At 50.7% G+C, this 16195-nt stretch overlaps 7 protein-coding genes across 7 annotated transcripts; 3 read left to right on the top strand and 4 right to left on the bottom strand.

Annotated features, from left to right (window-relative positions):
* Nucleotides 1-606: 606 nt before the first annotated feature.
* On the top strand, nucleotides 607-2683 carry GT037_000849 (uncharacterized protein; the record flags this gene model as incomplete). The annotated part of the gene is made up of 4 exons (XM_038925896.1): nucleotides 607-866; nucleotides 932-975; nucleotides 1036-1908; nucleotides 1956-2683. 4 exons carry the CDS (start codon nucleotides 607-609, stop codon nucleotides 2681-2683), a joined length of 1905 nt encoding a protein of 634 aa, XP_038791752.1.
* A 199-nt stretch (nucleotides 2684-2882) lies between these two features.
* GT037_000850 (uncharacterized protein) lies at nucleotides 2883-4563 on the bottom strand (the record flags this gene model as incomplete). The annotated part of the gene is made up of 5 exons (XM_038925897.1): nucleotides 2883-3078; nucleotides 3138-3780; nucleotides 3835-4103; nucleotides 4156-4388; nucleotides 4438-4563. The coding sequence occupies 5 exons, from the start codon at nucleotides 4561-4563 to the stop codon at nucleotides 2883-2885; spliced, it is 1467 nt and encodes a 488-aa protein (XP_038791753.1).
* Nucleotides 4564-4979: 416 nt separating this feature from the next.
* GT037_000851 (phosphoenolpyruvate pyruvate domain-containing protein) lies at nucleotides 4980-6251 on the top strand (the record flags this gene model as incomplete). Its single annotated transcript, XM_038925898.1, has 5 exons — nucleotides 4980-5015; nucleotides 5075-5534; nucleotides 5581-5847; nucleotides 5901-6082; nucleotides 6162-6251. The coding sequence occupies 5 exons, from the start codon at nucleotides 4980-4982 to the stop codon at nucleotides 6249-6251; spliced, it is 1035 nt and encodes a 344-aa protein (XP_038791754.1).
* A 299-nt stretch (nucleotides 6252-6550) lies between these two features.
* Nucleotides 6551-8842, bottom strand: GT037_000852 (uncharacterized protein; the record flags this gene model as incomplete). Its single annotated transcript, XM_038925899.1, has 3 exons — nucleotides 6551-6681; nucleotides 6763-8483; nucleotides 8550-8842. The coding sequence occupies 3 exons, from the start codon at nucleotides 8840-8842 to the stop codon at nucleotides 6551-6553; spliced, it is 2145 nt and encodes a 714-aa protein (XP_038791755.1).
* An 809-nt stretch (nucleotides 8843-9651) lies between these two features.
* On the bottom strand, nucleotides 9652-10789 carry GT037_000853 (uncharacterized protein; the record flags this gene model as incomplete). Its single annotated transcript, XM_038925900.1, has 2 exons — nucleotides 9652-9971; nucleotides 10054-10789. The coding sequence occupies 2 exons, from the start codon at nucleotides 10787-10789 to the stop codon at nucleotides 9652-9654; spliced, it is 1056 nt and encodes a 351-aa protein (XP_038791756.1).
* Nucleotides 10790-12302: 1513 nt separating this feature from the next.
* On the top strand, nucleotides 12303-12812 carry GT037_000854 (uncharacterized protein; the record flags this gene model as incomplete). The annotated part of the gene is made up of 2 exons (XM_038925901.1): nucleotides 12303-12552; nucleotides 12619-12812. 2 exons carry the CDS (start codon nucleotides 12303-12305, stop codon nucleotides 12810-12812), a joined length of 444 nt encoding a protein of 147 aa, XP_038791757.1.
* Nucleotides 12813-13963: 1151 nt separating this feature from the next.
* GT037_000855 (gmc oxidoreductase) lies at nucleotides 13964-15778 on the bottom strand (the record flags this gene model as incomplete). Its single annotated transcript, XM_038925902.1, has 1 exon — nucleotides 13964-15778. One exon carries the CDS (start codon nucleotides 15776-15778, stop codon nucleotides 13964-13966), a length of 1815 nt encoding a protein of 604 aa, XP_038791758.1.
* Between the last annotated feature and the right edge of the window lie 417 nt (nucleotides 15779-16195).

Consider the following 16195-nt stretch of genomic DNA (forward strand, 5'->3'; position numbering starts at 1 on the left):
TAGAAGTCGTTGTCTGCGCGCTCCTTCCCCGCGTGGACGGCCTGGCAAAGTATCCGGTGCTTTCCGCAGCCACCTCCACATTCTACCCCGCAAAAGCAGACATCGAAACGGGACAGCCGGGCCTATTCAAGAACACTTAAGTTTCCGTTGCTTTCCTTGGAGTCGTTGCGATGCTGAGTGTTACGAATATTCGCTATGGACCACGACCGAAGCAACCCTGGACCGATTGGAAGAAACAGGCCAGGTGATCAAGCCGAACCACAGTATCACCGAGCATACAAAGGTGGGAACTATACGAAAGGTTTACACACGTTCGGGGCTAACTTGTGACAAGCATGCATCTCCTGCCGGAACAAGAAGGCAAAATGCAGGATCACGGCGGAGGAGTATGCCGCTGGGCTACCATGCGCTAAGTGTCGCAGAGAGATGCGCCCTTGCACATATACCGTGACAAGACACGGCCCAAGACGGCAGAGGCAGAGCGTCAGCCAGAGTCAGGATGGCGAAGAAGATAGTATAGACCTAGGCACGCACAGTGCTGTACAGCGCGATGATGCAGGGGATATTTCTCAAGATTCCATCAGTGCTGACTTGAACAATACTATGATGACCACCGTCGTCTCAAACGGCAACGACGCTTTGAATCTGCTCTTCGAGGCAGCCCAACGCGAAGAAAGAGAAGTCAATGGTGCACGAGTGCCGGTGCCTATTGAACAGCACGCTACTAACGCAGCTTCTACACCACTCTCATCCGTTGCCAATCTAAGTTCCAACATGTTGCCGGACCTTTCAAATGAACTCACTGACACCTGGAACGCTTATCGCTTTGTGCGTATGGGTTGGCTATCAGCTCCAGAGATCGTATGGTACTTGGACATGTGTGATCACCCAGCCTCGATCTGGCGGAGCTAAATGCTGATCTAATACGTAGGTTCTTCAAGAACGTTGCACCGTTGTGTCCGATTTTGGATGAGTGTGAGTTCCTCCGCTTCGGCCCACCGCTCATTCTGTGAAGCATAGCTCACAGACATCAAGTCTACGCAGAGTGGTCGAATCACTACCTGTTAGTGACGCATGAGCCAGTCCTCACTTGTATGATACTGGTCATATCTTCTCGCTACCACACTTTGCCTACTATCGGAGGGCATTCAAGAGGCTATTTGATCCACCAGAGACTATGGGATCACTTCCAGCACCTACTTATGCGCCTCGTATTGGGATTGGAGAAATACTCTAAGGCCAAGACGCGAACGCTGGGTACCATTGAGGCCCTGCTGTTGTTGACAGACTGGCATCCTCGAGCTCTGTACGCGCCTCCACCCAGTGACGGCTGGGATTCAGATATCTTGTTCACTGTGAAAGATCGACGTGATCAGGACGGGAGCACAGTTGACAGCCCTTCTAGGACACGATGGCGAGAGGACGTGATCGAACCGGCCAACAGATCAGACCGGATGTGTTGGATGGTGCTTAGTTGCGCATTATCTCTTGGCAATGAACTCGGCATATTTGACGAACAAGACGAGCATGATAGCGCAAATACGAGGTTAGCGCAATGCGAGCGTCGAGTCGCGCAACATAAGACTTGGCTGGCCAAACTCTTGTATGTTTACCAGGAGCAGCTCTCTTCACGACTTGGCCGCCGGTCAATGATGACACCTAGCAACAGCCATTCGGCGGTATGTTCGGATACTTCTCAAGCGGGCAGCGACATACAGAGACGCGCATGGACTCCGTTTCTCACTGCGTGGACACGATTGACTAAAATCGTGAGGTCTATATCAGATCTGCTCTTCCCTAACCCTACCACGACATCTCAGATCATCCGCAGCGGTCGCTATATCAGCATGACAGAGCATATCCAGACCTTACTCACCGCCTGGTCGAAAGACCATGATGACACCCTCTGTGAGTGCTAACCGATATCATTTCTTATCTCGCATAGCTGACAGCAGGCCACACAGCAAGTGATACGTACCTCGGCAGCCTCCTCGTTCTCGAGTATGAGAGTACGCGGATGCACACGTATTCTCTAGGACTTCAAGCCATTTTGTTTCGCACCCTGGCTGAATCGAGCAGCGCTGTCTCAGGTTCTGCGTCATTTCAGCTTACGCCCACCGATTTTGCGCACGTGCAGGAAGTCATCAATAGCACGCTGAATACACTCAAGATAGCTATTAAGCTGTATGATTTGGGTTTCTTACGGTTTTGCACGATAAGGACCTTCCTGCACATCACGACTGCTTCCATATTTCTCCTGAAAGGCCTTGGATTGGGGGTCAGCCCGGCTAGGTTGCAAGGTGCACTAGAGGTCCTGACGCAAGTCATAGTGGCGCTGAAGAACAGCAATCCAGACGACCTCCATCTGGGCGGCCGTTATTCGATGCTCCTCGAAATGCACATGACAAGGCTACAGGAGCATTTTGTGCCCTCGACTCGGCCGCAAAATATCACACCTCCGAATTTTGATCTTTCTCGGTTCCCGGGCCTCGCTGCCTCGCTGGAGGCGAATCATTTCGAACTCGTGGATCTCCAGCAAGTGCCAGAAATCGATACGTCAGATGAAAATTGGCTCAGCTTGCCACTCGACTCAAATCTCATGTCATTTAGCATGGACAACTTTCAAGGTCTACAGTGCTTGGGTGATGGCACCTTGGACTTCATATGGAATTTAGGAATGTAGCTGTCTTCGACAATCAAGCCTAATCTCACCTTTGGAAGTCGAGCAGCAATCGATAAACTTGACTGGAGCTCTTCAAGCAGACAACGAAGGCCTAACTTCTTGCATAAGAGATGCCTATTCTAGCAGTGAACACGATGTCAGAACAAACACATGCTGGTAGCAGTGAGATCGGCCGATATCGCGCTCATGGCCAGGAAACCTAAGTGAGATAACGGAACTTGACGTTCTTGTCTCCGCTATCAGTCACATTCACGTGCGCGTCCGTGTCTACCTCGCCGTACAGGCGATCGCGCTTGCGGTTCTCGATTTCCAGCTTCTGGTGCAGACCAAGAGCTAAGACCACCCCTAACCCACTGAAAGCACATCCAACAGCGCAACCTGTAACGTAGAATGGCCTGCGAGGTCAAGTCAGTGCTTCTGCGAACGTGAGCAAAAAAGAAAAAAGATATCTCACCCGTCACGAGATGGGAACAGAGTGCTGCTGACGAAAGACGAGCACTGTCCAAAAGTCGCCAGGATACCGAGACCCGCGCCTCTCTTCGAATCGCCACCCTGATTGTTGAGCAGCCAGGTAATGTTGATGGCCAATGCAGGGAAGATGCCGCATGTCGCGAGGTAGATGGCCGCATAACGAGGTCCTGTCTTGGTCTCGTCTTGAATCGCTGCCAACATCAGGTAGCCCACGGTACCCATGGTTGCAAAACCAGCGACAAACCAACCTCGCTTGCCAAACCTGTCAGAGCCCCAGGCAGCGAACATACAGCACAAGAAGGCGAGAAAGTAGGCAGGCGCTGTCAAGCCTTGTGCATTGACCGAACTGTAGCCCATATCGCGGACGATCGTCGGCAAGAAGTTCGACAAAGCAGCGAATGAGTAGTTGCAGCAGAAGTGTATCGTGGCATGAACCCAGTTCTGATAATCTGTTAAACCAGCAAAGACCTGCGTCCAGCTTACCTTCGACTTCTCTGTCCGATCAACAGTGGCAAGTCGCTGACGAGCCTGCTGCTTCTCTTCGTCTGTCAGGAAGTGCGCGGTATCTGGGGAATCGGGAAGACAGCAATAGACAAGGACTGCGCATAATACAGTCGGCGCTCCCTCTAAGGCCCAAATCAGCAACCGTGCTCACGTGGGGCCTGAATAATACCACATACCAATCAGGAAGAGTAGCCGCCATGGAGCTATCGATGCCTTGATATGGAGGATGCCATACGCCAGCGATGAAGCGAAACAGTTCGCTAATGGCGACATGCCTGTCAGGAGAGCCACACGCTTGCCTAACTCCCGGCGTTGGTAGAAGAGCGATAGAAAGTACGGTGCACCAGCTCCGAAAGCTGCTTCGAAGAACCCTAAAAACGCGCGAGCGGTCATGAGACCAGCTTTGTTGTGGGAGGCGCCAGTCAATATGGCTGTAGCACCCCAACTTTTCCAGCGTCAGCACAGAGGGCGACATCGAGGAACACAAACGAACTTACAGAAAGCATAACGCAGCAACATAGACGTGCGCCGGCAGTATCTTCCAAAACAGTTGGGTCCACTCGAACAGCACGTAGGAGATGTAGAAGATCTGGAGGACCCACATCCAGTCGTTGTCAGAGAGATGGAGGTCCTTTAGGATCCCGGCAGTCTTCGCATTTCCGATATTGCCTCGGTCGAGATACGAAAGGACATACAGGAGGCACACGATTGACAGCATTTTCTTGTCGAACTGTCAAATCTGATTAGTGGGGATTACAGAGGTTGTCGGGGTATAATACCTTGCGACGGATGCGAGCCTGGACGTCCTCAGCTACTGGCACTATGTGCGCCTCCACCTTGGTTTCGGCCGTTTCCATGTACTCGACTGTTCGAATGTCTGGCTTGCCTTGTTCAATGTCTGCCATTGTCAAGCTTCTTGGAGGGCGATCGTGCAAAGGTGAAGTCAATTTGGCTAGATTGGGTAATGAAGCCGAATGATGGATGTAGATGAGATGAACATCAAACGACTTTTAACCTCCGCTGTCGCATTGCGGAGTACATCAACTAGGAGTCTGATAAACGAAGTTCCCCGGGTTTACCCCAGGTTAGGGTCGGAAAGTTGAACTATCCGTCGCTTTCCATCCGGCGAGGCGAGTCGAGCCTGTCGAGGTTTCTCCGCATAAAGTATCCTTATCATTCCGGTCAACGTAACGAAGATCGCGGAAAAGCTGCCGCGGTTGCGAAAAAAGAAATGCATAAATCGTGAAGGAACCTTTTCTCTAAAGACACACACAGTATTCGAAATCAATCACGCAAGGTTGTCTTCTACCAATCCCGCAATATGTCGAAGTCCATCGTTGGAACCGTACCCTACCCTGTACGTACCTTTACAAGTCATGAACAAAGCCATAGCAGAAGCACTGACTCTCGCAAAAGTTCCGGTTCGATCAGAAAGCGACCACTAAGTCTGGCAAGCCTGGGCAAATCAGTGATGAGAGCATCACGCTTCCTAATGTCCGCGGTCGCATCCCATCTCTCCAGGCATCTCGCCTACGCACAATGATGCTCGAAGCCTACCGCGACCCATCCAAGATCCTCGCACACGCCTGCAGCTACGATGGCCTATCTTCTCGTCTTGTTGAGGAAGCCGGCTTTCCCATGATCTTCCTCGCCGGTTACCCTTGTGCAAGCTCTTACGGACTACCCGACACAGGCTACATTGCTATGGCAGAAATGTGCGACAAGATTCAGGAGGCGGTGCGACAGGTGACGGTGCCAGTCATGGCCGATGCAGATACAGGATACGGTAGCCCTATGAACGTCAAGCGCACAGTGCAGTGCTTTGCCGAAGCTGGCGCAGCTGGCATTATGATTGAGGACCAGACTTGGCCGAAGAGTATGTTGTTTCCAATTTGCTCCTAGATAACTGACCGACTCGGTAGGGTGTGGCCACACTAAGGGAAAGGCTGTTGTCTCACGAGGCGAGGCTTTTGCGCGTGTGCAGGCTGCCTGTGATGCTCGAAATGAGGGCAAGGATATATTCGTACTTGCGCGCACTGACTCACTCATCCTTGGCTGGGACGAGGCTATGTCACGAGCCCGGGAGTTCAAGCGTATCGGTGTCGATGCCGTCTTCGTTGAAGCCCTGCCTGATCGTCAGGCCATGAGCAAGTGCGTTGAGGAACTAGACATGCCAGTCTTTGCGAACAGTGAGTCACTCTCAGCATTCACCAAAGAGTAATAAGTGATTATTTATCGTTAGTCATCGAGGGCGGCTTGACACAGAACTTGTCCGCTAAGGATCTTGCCAACCTCGGATTCTGTGCTGTGGCTTATCCGTGGACACTCGTTGCTGCGAAATTGAAGAGCATCCGTGAGACTTTGGAGGCGCTAAAGAAGAGCATGACTGAAGGCGCTCCACCCATGATACTGTCATACTCTGAGGTTTGCGAGGGCGTGGGCTTTAATCGGTATTGGGCAAGTCCTCTCTTCCCTCGTATATGACGAAGCTAATGTTGCACAGGATGAAGAGGAGCGATACAAATACAGTGAAGACGGACTCATAAATATTGCAGCTGCCACAAACGGACGCAATGGCTTGAATGGACATTAACAGGACTCCACATGTTTGAGAGATGGGTATTGGTCAGGTAATCAATTGTCTTCGAAAAATGACTGCCCCACATGCCGATGCTTGTTAGACGGCTTATATGAACTAGAGAACAACGATATGTTTCCCTCTTGCTGAGTTTCCCAATAGCTATACACACCTGAGCCTGCCTACAAGTGCTTTCACGGATTCTATTCACAGCATCAATCTATAAGTAGACAATACTGCGCTAGACGATGAGCCATGTTTCTGTCTTGCCTTTAAGTAGCTAAAAGCTGAAACTGAAAATTTCAGAGTTATACCTAGATGCTCTGCAGATCCCAAGCAACAGCAAATGTCTGTTCCACCGACGTCATAGCAAAAGCCTGCGCTTTGACAATAATCACAGCCGTTGGGCCAGGGACATCATCCCAGATGATCTTTTCAACGGTATCTGTAGTGGAAAAGAACGATAAGTCAGCGTTCTAAATCATTCAAGCATCTTTCCGCGGCATAATGAGGTATGCTAACTTACTTTCACAGTCAAATCCCTGGTCACCATCTGCCATGTTTCCATGTCGTTCGATAGGTTCATCTCCCGCGCCAGCACGAACAATGAGATTCATGTCATTTTGCAACAGCGCACCATGCGGGTCCGGATAAGTCATCGTTACAGTCAAGCGCATGCGAGTACCCGTCGAGGGAATGGTTAACGGCGGGCTCTGCCACGTCTTGTCCTTCTCCGAGGTGACTCGCAACATAGGCGCGTCTTGGGCATGAGGATGTTCGCTTTCGCATTTAATGTTGCCTTTCCAGCCGTCAACAAAAGAAAGCTGTCGCACCATCTTGAGGGAGGTCGAGACATTTACGCGTCCAAAGCCCTGCGCGTAATCGTAAATCATTGTTTTGCCACTTTCATCTTTACTACTGTGCAGTACTGCGCCATTGACCAATAAAGCTTTGATCAAAGCCGCGCTGATCTTATCTTTTCCAACGCCCTGTAGTGCTTCGCGAAGCAATGCAACGCAGCCTGAGACCAGAGGCGTAGCCTGACTTGTGCCTGACTGGAACATCCAATCAGGATCAGCAGATTCCCCGTTCGCGACGCGGCGGTGATCCTTTGGTGAGAGCGCGCGAGAGGCGGCGGAGAGGATAGCGACGCCCGGCGCAACGACGTCAGGTTTGATCCTCCCCACCGTGGTTTCATTGTTCGCATTCCGTGCGGGCAGCGTGGGACCACGTGAGCTGAAGATGGCCACGGAGGTGACATCCGAGCCGTGCTTGAAGCCACGGGTGTATCTTTGACCGTCATTATCTCGCGTCGTGCCTGTAGCGCCGACTGTGATGCAATTCTTTGCAGCTCCATTATCCCCTATCTGGCTCGCGCCTGCGTTCTTGGCTCTGGCGTCGTTACCGGCTGCCACGAGGATACAGAAATCTAGGTTGTCGCACATGAACCGATCGATGGCTGTCGCGCCGCCTGCGTATCCAAATTGTCGCGCCGTGGAGCTCCATTTGAGGCCCCAAGAATTGTTATGGATTCGAGCGCCGAGTTGGTACGCGCTTGAGTACAGAATGGACGTGTCTGCCGGCGGCTTCAAGCCCCAAGCACGAAGGTCGGGGTACCACTGAGACATGGCCTGTACAATGATCTTCGCGTTTGGCGCAGTGCCTTTGATCGGTACATCAACCATATCGGCGGTGTTCTTGTAGACTCCATTACCGCAGATGGAAGCGCAGACATGTGTACCGTGACCCACGGGGTCATTGGGAGTAGCGGTATCTGGAACCATACCGATGACTTGCACAACACGACCCGAAAAGGCAGGATGAACCTTAATGTCCCCTGTGTCCGTCGCTATGCCCTGGTCAAATCCTGAGTCGGCCACGCAGACAATTTGCCCAGTGCCCTGGTATGGGATCGAAGCATTCTGAATAGCGCCCACATCGAATAGAACGGCGCGCGCCTGGTCGTTGAACGTGGTATATTGCCGGACCTCTTCGATCCTGTTGACACTGTCTAATGCGGCGAGTGCTGCGAGCTTGTCCTGGTGAACAGTGACTCTGATCTTACGCTCCAGGATCTCGAGGTCCACAAGGGCCACTTCAGCCGCTTGCGCAACATAGGAAGCCAACTGCTCAGAGGTCAAGTTGGGAGTCTCATGAAGGATCAGATCGACCTCGTAGTCCTCTTGGTCGTGTTCGCTTTCGACCATTTCTTTCAATGAGATGGTTGTTTTGAGTTGTGGGAGATAACTGGGATTGGACCCGTTAGCTTTATCATCATTTAACAGCATATAGTCCACAGGACGTCGTTCTTACACGTCCGCTGTCACGACGAACGGCAACAGTCGCAGGGCTTGTAGATCGTCCGGCTCATATCGACACAAGAATGTGTTCTCCGCAACGTATTCTTGGATCTCAACATGGTGGTGTGCCAAAACCCCCTTCTCAGCAACAGTGAGGATATGATCGACTTGCACAAGAATGAAATTCGAATCTTTTGCATTGGGTGCAGACTCCACTTTTTCCTGATCATTTGCATTAACAATCCAGCCCTCGCCTTGTGATCCGATCGGTACGATTGTGTTACCATTGACGGTGATGGACGCCATGATGCCGTCCTAGGTTGAACTGAGTCTTGGAAAAGTACGTTGAAGATGTTCAAAGAGGATTTGAGAAAAGCGTCGAGAGCATAACGCAGATACAAGTGCTCAGAACATTCGGTAGACCCTGTACGTTATTGTCCGCACCTTCGTTAGCCATTAAGCACGTGTAAAATCCCGCCCTTTGTGATTTAACGCATCAAGGCCTGCACAGCTAGCCACAGCCAACGCCATGGCTAGAAAAACCTGGAGCCGCGGCGCTATTGACGCTCCAGACCGTAACTGAGCGAGGCAGCGGACCTTCCCAGCCGCTCAGCCAGCTGAGCACAACGCCACAAGCTAGCGAAGGCTACAGATAGGGTTAAGACGCAACTAGGGTTGAAGACTATACTGTAACAAGCAAAACTACAAACGACATCAGAAGTAGACACATCCGATGCCATCATGTGTTCTGGACCCTGCGGAAGATGGAGTCTAAGAATTATGAACTGGACTATGGGAAGATCGGTTATAAACACAAACGAAAGTAAGCCCAATATGACCAAACATAAATTGCTCTTACAAACACCGGTAGCAAATAACAACAGAGCCGACTAATTAGAGGATGAGTAGGTGTATCTCTCTTTGTCGCAGATAGCTTGACAGCGCATCCCTGCTGCAGACAACGCACATGTACACCAACATACATTCACGATCAGGATATAAAGTTCCCATTTCATGGCGATACCTCCCACTTCACCCGTTGTATAGTAATGCGTACTGGAAGAAACGGACGAAACTCATGCAATCTCAATTGAATCTGCGTTACCATATTTCGTCTAAGGCCACACTCGCGTATCTGCATCCGTGGCGTCCTGTGAGAGGGGAAACACGACTTCATCCAAGTATGTTTTCACCCCTGTTTCCCATGTCTTGCCCGCCTTCTTGAGCTCGATCAGTTCACGACACTTCTCGACGGCATCACGGCAGCCAATCATGCTGTTAAACTGGTCCAGGTTGGCCAGGTTTGTCGGATCGGGGATGGGGGTATCGGCGTGATCGTACAGTTCGTGATGGTGGTCGTCTTGTCCATTGTAGACGTGGAAGTTCTCGATTGGGCCCCATCTGTCGACGACACCGGGCTGAAATTGGAGAGGATCTGGCACAATGGTGTTGTCAGATGGTTTCAATCAATTACGCCACCATGTGATGGAAGGAAGAGATCCTGCGTTGCACCTTACCATCGGAGATCTTCGCTTCAGGATTCAGCAGCTTGCGTCTCGTGTGCCCTAGAGCGTAGGAATCTTGTATGATATGGAACATGCTACCGAGAGCTCGCCGTGGTATATCCAAGGCTTCAAACGCCGATTCACCAGATAGCAGATAGCGCAGCGTTCCCCAGTTGGCAGGCAGCGAGAAGTTAGGACAAAACTCGGCCATATCGGTCTTGCTGATGATTGTATCTGGTGTAATGCCTTCCTCTCCATTGGCGAGTTTCCACAGGACGCTGAGCCATTTTATCAGTTTTGCTTTCGTCTCCTCCGGCTTCTCTCCAAAATTAGAAGCCATACAGTGTAGGAACTGAAGGTCGCCGTAGTGGGAGCGCCCAGTTGGGTTTTGCATCTTGTCGGATTTGTCTTTTTTCCATTCGGATTCTCCTGCCTTGTAATAGTAACCCCACGTGATTCCTGTCGAGTAGGTGTGATTGGCGTCTGCGTAGTCGTCAAAGAGTAGACAAGCGGGATCGTCGTTCCACACGACTCCCCGAATGTACTCCCAATCAGCATTGCTGGCACTCTCCAGGGTAGTACCTGGCGCGACGTTGTATCCTGTACTGACCAGTGCAGCCAGAGTGATAGACTCGTGAAGAGGAGAGTGTATCAAACCTTCCGGCCCACCCGCGACTGCGAAGTTTACTCCATATTCTTTGCCCGTCGCCATATCTTGCGCGTCCTGGGAATGCGATTCATGGGCCATTGTAGTGGTGGGTGTGAATGTAGCTCACGATAGCGACAAACAATCTTGATATTGAACGGTAAACCGCGGCCCTTCCTTGTCTTAATTTTGCGTATCCGGACTTAAGCTTGATTTGGGACAGCGATCTCAGCTTAGCCATATATGAGCCCCCATACCAGCTTGAAGCTGAAAGATGCAAAGCACATCTAAGAGAAGCTGCATGAATCAGAATGCCACCTGACCTTGGTCGACACCACATTTGGCTCCCCTGTACTGTATCCGGGCGCCAGATCTACGCCTCTAAAACCGCCACAGCGTGTTGTTCAGTAGTTTCTAGCTACACAATGAATTCTCACTGCATAGGTTCGGCACTTCCGACGCGCGGTGGCAAGCTGAGACCTGCCGCAGATGGACCCCGATTCGATAGAGTGTCGACTCAGTCCAGGTGACGAACAGACATTCTCCTAGTCGAATACGTCCAATGACGGAAAGATTGAGCCTCATTTGAACCTTTGCGTCACGAGCGAACGTATCCACGGGACGAAAGTGTAGGACAGGTGGAGTGCGGCTGGTGGTCGCTTGAAGCCACGAGGCATACATTTAGGCGGGCCAGGTTTCGTTTGACCAGTTGCGCATAAAAGGTATGCCGGTAGGTGGTATCAACTGCAAATGGACGAAGCTTCCGCAAATGCACTATCGATGGACGTATATAGCGTAAGAGCCTATGGTGGTCAGTAGTTGTGGCTTTCCGTAAGTCACGCCAAGTGGGCGCGATGCAAAGCCACTCTATGTTCGTCGGTCTCCATCAGCACTCACCTACCATTTCTGGATGTAGGATCGCAATCCCGAGTGCTTTCGTACTGACCCACTTGACGCACGCGAGTCGTCACCTCACGGTGACTGGACAAGGTTTGGTAGCGACGGTTCTCCTCGGCCCAGACCGCCCCCGCCCCGCACACAACATGCGGGCCAAGCCACGTTTCTGACACTGCGAAGATGCACTACTCCTGTAATGCTCATGGCAGCTGAGAGTGCAAGCCCGGTTATCCTCCGCAAATTCCAAAAGAGCTTCGGCGTTGAGTAAGGGCTACGCCTAGTACGTCACACGTAGCTTGCCCCAACACTAAAAGGCTCCTGGTAGCTGCCAGTTCAAGCCAAACAGCCCTGATGTAGACGAGGCGAAGTAGACAACGCAGCAGGATGACAGCTGAAACTATCAGGAATTCTGCGCTATGAATATAGTGGCGCAGCTGAACCTTAGCTATGAGATCTCAATCTCTTGTCAATGCTACCTAGGTATGGACTTCTTGCTTCGTAGCTAGCTGTGTTGGTGCTGTAGTGGCTGCAGCTACTGGGGGTGCAGATAGCTCCTGTATCGTACTCAGCATCATCCGATAGCGAAGTAAGAAGATGATACTTGACATAAAAGCCTCGAGTTTGTCCGCTGTTTCTTCTCTCACACAGCATCTAGCCATAGATTCCTCAAAATACCACCACCAACAGCAAGCTTAACCAGATTGTATGATCTTTCACCATGTCTGAACAAAACGAGAAGAACCTCAAGGCCCCCGAGGGCGAGTTCCAGGAATGGACCGAGAAGACGTCTGAGAGCGGGAAAGCTTTTTTCACTAGAGACGTCGACGAAAAGGGCAACACAACCACCAAGCCAGCAGACGGGCCCGACCACGACGTTGACTCCCATGGCCCTTCCTTCGACCACGAGCCATGCTACTGGACGCCAGATACCGAAGGTTCTACATCCACCGATTTCGCCAATAAAACAGGTATGCATAGCAGCAGTGCTGTATGGTACGAGTGAATTAGTTGCTGTAACTGATACTTCGGAAAAGGCATCACCTGGTACAAGCTCAAGAACACCATCGGAGCGACGTACCAGTTGACTATCAATACGAACTCGACATACGACTACACGTTTCATACGAAGCCTGATAGCTATGGTCTGGATGTGTATCAGACTTGGACAACCCATCAAGTCACGTACACGACATGGGAACCTACCGTGACCTCGGTCAGTGGCCGCTAGGTAGTTGATGTTTTGCTGAACAGCTTTCATCGATGTCATCACCGATGCTAAACCAATGGTTTATAGTCGGGAGTAGCAATTAATTATGTTATCTTTCAGATCTATAAACATGACGCCCAATGTGCTTGACAACTCGTGCGACTTTGTAGCTACGATAACTGTGTAAGTCATAGAATCATGAAAAGCCTGAACGCAGGGCCCTGAAACATTCTGTGCCTGCCATGAATTCTACAATTCAGCTGACGCCCAGCTTTACACGTAGCCCAGAGCGAGCACTTCAGGGAGTTTCCAGAAAGTAGGTCTCACTTGTACCTGGAGGATACTAGCTTGATACATGTACTGTACAAAAGTAATTTGCTGCCGCAGCCTATATCGCATTGTTACATGCAGTAGCGATGCGCTTCTCCAGCCGGGTATGCTGCTGTTTGCACTAGATTCGCATGGCGTCTAATTCCCAAAAGTCACTGGATATGTTTGCAAAGCCCGTGTATGGCAGAGTCAACCGCGTGAGCACTTGTTGCTCTGTCCACTTTTCATAGCATTGCTTGCTGCCCACGCGTTACTGTAAATAGTTGGTCAAACTCTCCTTCTGGTGAAGGGGCAAGCGATTACAGGACTTCCTATCGGCAGCCATAAACAAGCAGTGTACAGACTAAACCGATATTAATTGAATAATTTAGCACAATTAAGTACATACGACCATAGGACACTGAAAATTAGGCTTCCCGTCCGCTCAGCCATATACAAGCAGTGTACCGGCGGATTAGTAGTTAGGTGGGTGACCACTAGCGAATCCCCGCTGTTGTGTGTTTTTGACTACCTATTTTTTGCGTCATTGTGTTTCGTGTTCATGTATGAATGAACCTGCAAAGTACTTCGCGGCTCTTCGCCCCATCTCCGAAGAAGGTACACGCAAGGCTTTGGATCGAGGTTATGTTTTTCTAGCATTGATTGAATTGCAAACTAACCAAGTAACTGTCTGAACTTGTCTGCGGCGTGGAAATAGTTTGATGGATAGATCGACTCCACCGTCGGGCATATTCGCAAATTCCAAGCCTGCACTACAGCCAGCGATCTTGAAGTTCCTCCCTACAAGGCAAAACTCGATCTTTAGCTCAAGTGAACATGTCTCAGCGTGTCAAGAGATTGAATTACGCTTCTATGCAAATGATCTCAGCTGCCTTCTCGGCAAAAGCGTAGACGGCAGTCAAGATGTTCCCTCGTGGTACGATTGGCAACACACTTGCATCGCAGATCCGCACATTCTTTGTTCCATATACTCTTAGCCGCTGGTCAACCACACCCCCTAGATCTTCTCTCATCAGTGAACATGTGCCACATGGATGGTAGTTGGTTGCTGAATTGATTGGGAGAATTCCTTTCGCATCCTCAAGTGACGATATCGGGTGGGGAAAGCTTCGAGGAAGCCGGGTTCCTTTCGGCTTTAGCACGGCAGCAAAGGTAGGTTGCTGGAAGAGTCTCTCGATGAGCCGCAAGTGACGAGCCAGTATCTCTGTATCAAGAGGATGGGAGAGGTAGTTGAACTTGATGTCCGGCTGATGCGAAGGATCAGAGGCGATATGGCAGCTTCCACGTGAGAAAGGATGGGCCAACATGGCAACGACAGTTACATAGTTGCCATCAACGACAGACGGCGTGCCTTTAGGAAGTGAATCAGCGTCTCTATGGCGCTGTAAGCGCAGCATGAAGCTTGTGGCTGTCGCTTCGCTGGGGCTTTCAACCGCCTTTTTAATGATGGAATACTGGGCTTTCAGACTCGGGTTACTCTCTTTTTCTACCCAACGCTCAACTATCTCGACGAGCTCCTGCGTCTCAGACGGAGTTTCCAGAATCTGCAGCGGTGTGAAGGCAAAACTATATGCTGCCCCTTCCGATAACCGACCAGTGTGACTTCTTTCATATTCTTCTAATGAAGCCTTTTGTAACTCGGGATTTCGTAGTACTTCGTCACGAGTAGGGATGTCGTCTTGAGTTTCGCAGGAAAGCCCGGCATTCAGGTGATCCTGCAAATTCTCACCAACTCCTGGAAGCTCGTACAGAACCGGGATGTTTGCGCCTGCGAGTACTTTTCTAGATCCGATACCTGATCGTTCCAAAATGGCAGGAGATTCAAACACACCCGCGCAGAGGATGATTTCTCGACCACCGACAAAACGCTCCTCCCCCTTATATGTGTAATGAACACCTCTAGCATTGAGTTTCTTGTCGGCGACCAAAGCATCATCAAACGCAACCTTATCAACCTTGACGCCAGCCATCAATGTTACGTTGCCACGTTCCAAAGCTGGCTCTAGGAATGCAGTGCCTGCATGGCTTCGCTCGCCTTTTGAAGAGTCGATCGCATTTGTGACTGTGACGGCTCCCGAAGAGCTCTCACTGAACCCCGAAGTATCTGTCGAATGACCGAGCTCCTCAAAAGCTTTCAGCCATTGAGATTGAAGGAGATCCATGGTGCGCGGGTATGATGTCTGCACACGATCCACATCGTCGTTGACTCTAGGCCTGGATTGTTCTGCCTGCCATCGGCTGTAGCAATCTCTCATGCCCTGTGAGCTCCACTCTTCGCTGCCCGGACCCGATAAAAGCTCTTCCGCGATACGGTCATGCCACTCATGATTTGGGAAAACGACACTGTGACTATTGATTGCACTGCTACCACCCACCAACTTCCCTCTTGGATGCTTCACCTTCCTATTGTTCAAACCCGGCTCAGGCGCGGAAGAATATTGCCAATCGTAGGCAGAGTTCGACATCAGCGTCGTCGATAGACCAGGTGTTTGGACTTTAGGATCATCGCGAATATGTTCTCCCGCTTCTAGAACGAGAATTCGGTGATCGGGTAGCTGCTGCGAGAGACGTGACGCGATCAAACATGAGGCTGATCCAGCTCCAACCAGGATGAAGTCGTAGACCTCGGCGTTATCGTGAAGGTTTCTGCCCGGCATTGTTCAAACAAATGTGGTGAATGTTGCGGGACAGAAAGCTGGAGGCTGCGCAGCAGTTAAGGCTACCAAGCAGTGAGGCTAAGCAGCGCGCTACAGTGTTAGCGGCAGATAAGCTTCACAGTATACTAGCAAATTTAGGTAGGTGTAAGCAGTGACCAGCGAGTCTCGTGCGCGCCTTATCCTTATTGCGGCCATTCAAGAGGAACTTAGGCGCTAGCACCGCTGCTTCAGCAGTAGCGCTTATGCAATGCTCGCTAACATACAAGGAAATAGCATTGAACACAATGTCCGTCTTTGCATGTGTTCAATGGTGTTATGACCATGAATAGTTTTTTTTTTTTTTTAAAAAAAAGAACCTTCTCTTGTATCTGGGTGGACATTTGCAAAAGATTCTAGAGTGCCGAACGAAGGCAGGCC

The sequence above is a fragment of the Alternaria burnsii genome, assembly GCF_013036055.1.
Source record: "Alternaria burnsii strain CBS107.38 chromosome Unknown 705, whole genome shotgun sequence".
Lineage (NCBI taxonomy): Eukaryota > Fungi > Ascomycota > Dothideomycetes > Pleosporales > Pleosporaceae > Alternaria > Alternaria burnsii.